This window comes from Oryzias latipes, chromosome 13 (genome assembly GCF_002234675.1).
Source record: "Oryzias latipes chromosome 13, ASM223467v1".
NCBI classification, from domain to species: Eukaryota; Metazoa; Chordata; class Actinopteri; order Beloniformes; family Adrianichthyidae; genus Oryzias; species Oryzias latipes.
Genome location: NC_019871.2, coordinates 5,516,015 through 5,525,153, shown reverse-complemented (window position 1 = coordinate 5,525,153; position 9,139 = coordinate 5,516,015). Strand labels below are relative to the sequence as shown.

General features: G+C 40.2%; 1 protein-coding gene across 1 annotated transcript; it reads left to right on the top strand.

Moving 5' to 3' along the window:
* The first annotated feature begins 4,753 nt into the window (after positions 1-4,753).
* On the top strand, positions 4,754-8,396 carry LOC105355454 (trichohyalin-like). The gene has a single exon (XM_020708087.2). The coding sequence runs from the start codon at positions 4,886-4,888 to the stop codon at positions 7,031-7,033; it is 2,148 nt and encodes a 715-aa protein (XP_020563746.1). The 5' UTR covers positions 4,754-4,885; the 3' UTR covers positions 7,034-8,396.
* The last annotated feature ends 743 nt before the right edge of the window (positions 8,397-9,139 follow it).

Sequence of the window (9,139 nt, the reverse complement as noted above, 5' to 3'; positions counted from 1 at the left end):
TTCTGCTTTAGTCTTTCAGCGGGCTTCAAATGCTGCTTTTTTAAGGCTGTCACGATTTTGTCTTTTTTTAAAAAATATTTCAAAACAAAAATCCAAAAAGTCCGTTTTTTTTCAAGAAACACTTGGCTTTTGTCTTAAAAAAGAATAGGTTAAATAATGTCCAATATGGTCGCGTAATGACAGTTTCCATCCACTTCTGCTCTTTTTTCTACTGAAAACTAAAGTTTTTCCTTTTTTGAGGTTTGTAACCATGTTTTCTGCACTTTAAGGCACACCGTCAATAAATGGTCTATTTTCAAATTCATGTCGTATAATAAGACGACATAAATTAAACATAAATAAAAAGACATTAAGCAAGACAGACGAGTCAGAGAAAAGTCCATCTGTCAGTCAGACTTTATTAAATGTGTTGAAAGTAACTCTAGACTTTGTTTGTGACATGTTAGCAGCATTGGAAGCATTAACCGTGTTTGTGTATTTTCAGTAGCTATAAATCCCAGTCTTGTTTGCAACATGTAAAAAAACCAGACTGATACCGTTAACTCCCAATGTAGCACTTTGACGCCTTACTTGTGAAAATTAATTTGGGCTAGGCAGGCTCGTTTCAGGGAGTGGAAGTGTAGAATAGAAGCAAACCTCACTTGCTGATTGTATTTACAGTGAACAGAGACTTTGACAAAACAGTATTTACAAATGGCGCTCAGTCCTGTTGTTTGGATGAAGTCCGCCCTCTCTGGGTGTCGAAGGGGATAGTTTACAGTGTGGCTGGACGTGTACAAACTCCAATGTGTGTTGCTTCTGTTGAATGCTGGAGAAGTCCAGGCTATTGTTGGTTTTTTTAGGAGCTTTTTCTTACAGAGAAGGAAGGTCTAAAGGCAGGGATGCCCTGTTTAGATCAGTCTTTTTGGTTTAGTTTAGCAACCAGCTATTGTATTTTATAACAGATTTTATGTTTTGTACAATTAGTGATGCCCATTGAGACAACCATGTTGTACTATTGGGCTATATAAAAAAAAAAGAATGGAACTGAATCAATGTTCATGTGAATGATTTTTCTACAGCATTGATCACTTGGTCCAGTTGGGCTCCATCAATAAAACTGGCCTGTATAAACAGGATCAAGTATTAAAGGGCCCATACCGTGCTGTTCTAAGCCTTTCAGAGTAAACTATATCCATATGTATATGATCATATCTCACCTTTGGAACACTAAATAACTATTTTTTAATGAAATATGAGTTATTTTTTAGGTAATCAAGACAACTCGATCTCTCATTTGTGAGTCCCGCCCATTTCATGATGTTAACTCAGAGCGATTCGCCCGGAAAAAAAACAACATCCAAACTTTTGCAAAGATGGATCTGCTTATCGTGCATGTAAAAGGAAAGCATTTAGCTGATCACCGCTAGCTCCACGCAGAAGGTGGGCGTGTCTGTTAGCCTGGGGGCGGTGCTGGCAGCGCAATCTTCCTGGAAGGGGCTGTTCCTCACTTTAAGTCACAATGTGAGAACTCACTTGTTTTCGTGGGTTGAGCACTGCTCCAACGTTTTGCTCCATTTCTTTTTCAATTGTAGATGGCGGACTGGTGCTAGTAAACAGTTTAAAATGAAAAAGAAACCCCTCCCTGCTTGCCCATTGAGAAAACCATGGGCTAAATGCCTGTTCAAGAACTGCATTAAGCGCGCAGCACATGCCCGGTGTGTCCGTAGCTTTAGTCGTTTTCGAAGTATTTACTTTTTTACTGAAGTAATTGTCTGAATGATTATTACTTTTACTTTTACTTGAGTACAATCTTTGAATACTCTACCCGCCTCTGGATCTGATGAACGCTCAAACAAAATAAAAAGACGTCATCAAAGACCCCGTTTTTCCACCAATCACTCAAAAATGTCTTTATTTAGATTACTATAAGTGCATACTGGAATGTAATAATCATGAACTTTACCTCAGACGCATCCAGGGAGATTAATTATAATAAACAAGTGAAGCTCAAAGAGCGAGCAGAACCTCGGCTTTGGGAGGAGGTACTTCAAAGAGATGGTGGAGCAGAAAATCCCAACACTCAGCATCGATCAAAGACTCCAGCTACAGGTTTTCTTTCTCCAACCACTTTCCTGATCTAAAAAGACCAGCGAACCAGAACAACCCCTCCATCACATGCTTTTTTTTTCAGAGCATAATCATGGAGCACAAAGGGCAGTTCTTAAACCGTCTCAATGATTACCCCTGTGATTTACATAACCTGACATGAAGTGGGTTTTTATTGGCTCCTCAGGCAGTCGTTTATTCTGCCTCTCAACTTTTTGGACTTCAAGCACCTGAATGTGAAAACAGCATAAAAATACAGAGGGGGGGGGGGGGGGGGGGTGAGAAGGTTCTGCGAATGGGCCCTGATTCCAGTCCAGTTTCAGTCTGGAAATCGATTCCTGCATATCTTTATCTTCTTCCTATACTTTTCTAGGCAGGTTTTCAAATTGAAAGTCTTAACGATTTGAACTGGTGTGTGTGGGGGGTTATACGGGGTGAAGCAATAGCTATCTGCCTTAAGGTGTTATATGTTTTGTTTAAATCAGTCTTAAAACCACAACAGTAAAAGCTAAAGTATTAGCATAAAGAGTTATCATCTACTATTTACCCACTAAAAGAGGTACTGAAGAAAAATAAAAGCACATATAAATATACATTACTTTTAACATAAAACAGTAATCTGCGTAAAGTTTGGAATATTTGAAATTTTTGAAACATTTTTAAAGGCTGGTTGGTAAATCATGTTGATTCATTGGTTGATGGATTGATTTGCCCCTGAATTGCATTAAAAAGGAAATTCAAATTTGAAACGTGGACCTTTTAAAGACAAAATTGCTCATCTTTTTAACAGCTGGAATCATCTACTGACTAAAAAAAAATGACTTTAATTGGAGTAAAAATGTTTAGACCCATTTCAAGTGAAGCTTAAGGCCAGTACGTTGAGCTTTACCATCTACTGCAGGAGCTGCGTCTGAATGATGACCACTTTCAGCGCTACCTCCGTCTCCCTGTGACCCAGTTTGATGGCATGCCATCTCAACATTAGTCCCAGGACATTAGAATCAAATTAGAGAACCTTTGTTTTTTCCTTCGTCTCGATACAATCACGAAAAATATGAAGTTCAGAAGAAGAATGATCAGATTTTCCTCCATATTGGTTTGGGAATCCATACTAATCGAATGATCAACGCCAGATTGATGTTGACAGGACCCCAGCTACTGAAACTCAAAGAATGCCGGACCTCCGATCACGTCTGTACACATATTTAACATTAAAGCTTCTGCTGAGCGAATTGCGTTCAGTGTAAAAGCTGCTTTACAGGAAGTCAGAAATGTTTGAATTTTTCCTGCTGTTAGCCTATGGAGCTAACCGAGTGACCACTCGACTCAGAGAATAAGAAAGTCTTCACATTTTCATGTTTTTTTTTCATTCTTTTCTGCTTTTTCTGTTCATCGATCACCCTTTTCCACTCAGTCGCAGGTTTGACGCAGGTGGAATTTTTGTACGATTGTGTCGAGTCTCTGCGTTGCTGTGCAGGTTCCTGTCATTGAATTCTCTTTGCAGTCTAATTTAAGTCCTGTCAGGCAACAGATGAGATGAAGCTGATGTTAATTTTAAAGACCTGCGATGCAGACTCAGACAGCCAATCAAACAGAAATGCTTCAGGGTTTTTTTCCCTCCTTCATTAATGCAGCTGGAACCTCTCGCAGCTCTGCAGGATGAGCAAAGCCTCCTTCTGCCCTCCTTATTTTCTAGCTGTGGGGATCTCAGCGGCATCAGGGGTGGGCCATATGAATTGGATGGTTAAATAAAAGTTATGATGACTTGGATCCTAATCAAATCAATCTTTATTTATGTAGCATTTTTCTTTTAGAACCTAACACAAAGTGTTCCATCCATCCATCTTCTTCCGCTTATCCGGGACCTGGTTGTGGGGGCAGCAGTCTAAGCAAAGGTGCCCAGATTTCCCTTGGCCCAGCCACTTCCTCCAGCTCCTCTGTTTCTGTTTTTTCCTGGTTGAGCTGAAAAAAAATATTTGCCATCCATGATTTCACATCTAAAATACAGTTAAGAAGTGCTTCTATTGGTCTTGCGTTATCAGGAGATGTACAGCTGAGTATCATCAGCATAGCTTTCAAAGCAGATGTTGTGGCTTCTGATGGCATTCCCCAGAGGAAGCATGTAAATGTTAAAAATGCTTTAGGTTGGTAATTAGATAAGTAAAACTGGAAAAATGATTATCTGCACAAATAAGTAGTAAAAAATGTGTTCAAAATTCTTAGTGACTGATGAAAATACGTAGAAGTGATTCGATGTATGGAAATAAAGAGTGGCGTGTTGATATATGCAAGTTTCTGACCTCGTTAAATCATTATTATTGATTATGGTACCGTTCACACAGCAGAACATCATTAGTAATCAGTATGTTAGTTATAAACAAAGCCTGTATGAAAAAACAGACTCCTCCTTTAATGTCTGTTTCAGCTGCTGGAAAGAACAAAAGATTTTTTTAAAAAGGGAAGAAAAGTCTGCAGAGTGACATCATCAGTGAGCCTTCAGAGTGATGACATCATTTGACATCAGCAGGTGGATTGTGTCACTTCTTATTTGATGTCAGATGATGATGATGATGATGTCAGATGATGATGATGATGATGTCAGATGTCATAAATGATGACATCATTTATGACATCTGATATTATCCCCTAAGTTTACTAATATGAGGCATTGTCAGAGCTTTGGCAGAGAGATATTTTAGAGTTCACGCGAGAGAAAGAGAAACGGGAAGGTTTCACATTTTTCGGAAATAAGAACTGAGCATAAATCTACTTTTGGAGATTTCATAACAAGTTCAAAATGTCACACGGCAAAGAATTTCAGCAGATGGACGTTTCCATGGAAGAATTAAATAACGTCACAGAGAACATTCTTCAGCAAAATGACACTTTGAGAAAACATCTGGAGAAAATTTCCAAGAATTTACGCAAAAGGAAAGATTTGGACGCTTCATGCAAAAACTTGAAAAAGACACGAAAAGCTGCTATCGAGGAAAACAGAAAACTGGTGAAGCGGCTGGAGAGTCTAAGAGTGGACGTGGAAAAGCAGATACACGTGGAAAAAGTGTGTGAAGAAGAGAGGACAAAAACATATCAGGCCTTGGAAAGTAACCAAGAACTGAACAGAGTGACGGCCGCTCTTCAGTCCAAACTTCAGCAGCTGCGACAAATGGAAGAAGAAATCTCCAGCATGAAATCTGAACGTAAACGTTTAGAACGGGAGAACAGAGATCTGCAATCCCAACAGAAGAAACTCCAAAAGAAGACTGCCCGCAAAGCACACCTTGAACCTTATTGGAAAAAGCAATTTGATGAATTCCAGGCTTTGAAACAAGAAACTAAAGAACTGAGGCAAAACCTTCAGGAGCTGAAAGACCAAAATAAGGAACAAAAGAGGTTGGCAGGCAACTATCCTAGCATGGAAGAAGAATGGCTACGTCTGACAGTTCTGAGGGCTCAACTGGGAAAAGAGATTTCTGAACAGAGAGGGCAGCAGGAGGAAACACGTCAGCTGATTGCTCGACGTGAGGAGGAAAGGAGAGAACTGGAATTGCTCCGAGAACAAACGAAGGCCTTCACAGCAGAAAAAAATGCACTGGCAGAAGAACTGCAACACCGTGAAGCATTGGAGTGTGAATACAAGGAGATGCAAGAAGAAACTAACCACTTGGTGACAACATTCCTCACGCTGAACATAGATGTTGCAGAGCTGAAGCACCAGGTTTCAAACATGGATGAGGTGCAGGAACAACTTAATGATGAAAAGGAGAGAAATTTGAAGGTAAAAAACGAGGTTTCAGAACTAAAACAGCAGCAGAAGGAACTCCAGAGGAAGGACAAGGAAGTAAAAGAGGTGAAAGCTGAATTTACCAGAATATCTGAAGAAAAATCCCAACTTGAAGACAAAAAGAAGCGGCTTCAGGAGGAAGTTTCAGAACTGAAACAGCAGCAGAATGAAGTCCGAGAACTGGCTGTTCAATTCAACCATGTACTGAGTAAACTGGGACCTCTTCGAGAAGAAACCAAGGACCTCAGAGATGAAAAAACAATGCTGACAGATCTGCTGAAACACCGTCAGACACTGCAGACTGAATACGATGAGATTACAGCAGAAACAGACCAAACGGAAGCTGAAAACTTTAACCTCCTTGTAGAGGTTGATGATCTGCAGAAGAAGCTCTCAAATCTGAAAGATGTGGAGGACAGAATTTTAAAAGCAAAGGAGAAAAATCTGAAGGCAAAAGAAAAACATGACTCTCTCCAGAAGGAACTCCAAGACCTGAAAGTTCAGATTCAGGCTCCAAAACAGGAGATTGCTGCTCTAGAGAAGGAAATCAAAGATCTCCAGAGGAAGGACAAGGAAGTAAAAGAGGTGAAAGCTGAATTTACCAGAATCTCTGAAGAAAAATCCCAACTTGAAGACAAAAAGAAGCAGCTTCAGGATGAAGTTTCAGAACTGAAACAGCAGCAGAATGAAGTCCGTGAACTGGCTGTTCAATTCAACCATGTACTGAGTAAACTGGGACCTCTTCGAGAAGAAACAAAGGACCTCAGAGATGAAAAAACAATGCTGAGAGATCTGCTGAAACACCGTCAGACACTGCAGACTGAATACGATGAGATTACAGCAGAAACAGACGTTGTACAGGATGAAAACTTGGACCTTCAAAATAAAGTTGCTGATCTGCGGAACAAGGTTCATAATTTGGATGAATTGGAGGAAAATGTCTCAAAAGCAAAGGAGGAAAACCTCAAGTTAAAGGAGAAACAGGACCTTCTCAAGAAGGAACTCCAAGACCTGCAAGTTCAGAAAGAACAGATGAGGTTAAAGAAACAAGACGGTAGTGGAGGAAAAACGGGACTTTGTTGTAAAGAAGGAAGATCTGCCTCAGGAGGAAAACTCTGCGTCTTTAAAAGAACATCCAAAACCTTGATGAACCGATTCTGATTCTGAAGCAGCAAAAATACATTTTCCAGCAAGAACCTGATGATCTGCAGGATCAACGTCAGGAAAAAACAGGCAGTACATGAAAACTGCCTGACGGAAAAAAGGGAAAGTTTCAACCTGGAAGACCTGATAAGTGATCTGAAAACCAAGTTTTCAGATCTTATCCTGAACCAGAGCGAAAATCCAGAGTTTTCTCCAAATCTAATCAGGAGAAAGACTTAAAAAAAAGAAAAGGATTGAATGTTTAGAATAGGGACATAGGGAAGAAACAGAAATAGGGTTAAAATGGGGGAAAGCCTTTATTTTTAGTCCATAGTAGGACACAAAAAGGCAAAAGCTAAAATGTTTAGAATAGGGACATAGGGAAGAAACTGAACTGGGGTTAAACTTGGGAAAACCCATGATTTTTAGACATAGTAGGACACAAAAAGGCAAAAACTCAAATGTTTAGAATAGGGACATAGGGAAAATAAAGAACATAAATTGGGTAAAACGTGGGAAAAGCCTTTATTTTTAGTACATAGTATATAGGACACAAACAGGCAGAAATGCAAAAACAAAGAAACATAAATGGGATAAAAATAATGTCATAAGAAGGGAAAATATTTTTTTCCTTGTGACATTTATGGTGTATAAAAATGTGTGTGTGTGAGTGTGTGTGTGTGTGTTTGGTGGATGGGGAGGGGGTTAACAATGTATACCCCCCCTCACTTAAGTGTCCTCCTCCCTAACAAGCAACATCACTTGTTAGGGAGGAGACCTGAGGGGGGGGACACATTTTTAAAGGCCCTTCTCCCCCCTACCGGACACATGCAGACATAACACACACCATCTCCCGGCATGAAACATGGGTTTATTAATTTGTTAAAATCTGGCATTTAAAAAAAAAAAAAGGGTGACACACTAATAAGTGTGTTTGTGTGGGTTTTCTCTGAGGACTTCAGTTCCCCCCACCCAACCAGATTACAATGTTTTTAGGATTATTATAAATTGAAATTTGTGAATTTAATTTTTTTTTTATAATTATTTCTGCTGGTAGATAATTTAAAAAAAAAACCTGCACAGACACGATAAAGAAAAATAAAAAAATAAGATCTGACTAATTAATTTGTCAAAATCTGGCAGAACTTTTAAAAAAAAAGGACGACACACCATTTAGTGTGTTTGTGTGGGTTTTCTCTGAGTACTTCAGTTCCCCCCACCCAACCAAAAATAGTTCCTGTGTAAAATTTTTGCTAAGCGGATCATTTTTTTTAATTAAATTTATTTCATTCAGGAAAAAAAAATAAAGAAAACATAAAAAAAGTAGAATCAGAAAGAATTGCAACACTAAATTTATCCCCTCCGTGAACCGCCATCTTAACGTGGTGGAGGGGTTTGCGCACTCGAGTGATCCTAGAAGCTAATCTGTCCAGGGCTAAAGTCAATGGCATGGTGTCCCACGACAGACGGGCTATAGGTGACGAGTCAGACTAAGAGCGGTTCAGAATCCCTAAATTCAGTCAGAAATAACAAGAGGGCTTACCTCCACAAAGCCTTGTCTATGAAATCCAGCCCGTATAGAGGGGTTGGAGTCTCTACCATTCTTGAGATGTGCAGGGTGAGAGGCGGCGGGTAGGTGTGGACTTAGTTGTGAGCTCCCAGCTCAGCCGTTAAGTGTTCACCCCGGTGGATGAAAGGGTCATGTACCTTTGCCTTCGTGTGGGACTATGGAGTACCTGGCCTTCTTGGAGAGGTACTGGAAAGTGCTCCAACAGGGGGACTCCATTGTCTTCTTGGGGAATTCAATGCCCACGTGGGCAACAACAGTGGCACCTGGAGAGCCGTGAATGGAAGCAATGGTCTCTCTGATCTAAGTGGTATTTTGTTGTTTGACTTCTGTGCTCGTCATATTTTGTCCATGACAAACACCATGTTGGAGCACAAGAGTGTCCATCAATACAAGTGGCACCAGGACACCCTTGGCAGAAGATCCATGACTGTCTTTGCAGTCGTTTCAGGTGGCCTTCGGCCTTGTGTCTTGGACACTGGGGTACATTTAGGGGCAGAGTTGGCCACTGATCCCTACCGGGTGAGTTTGATTCACTGGCTGGGAAGAACGCTTGT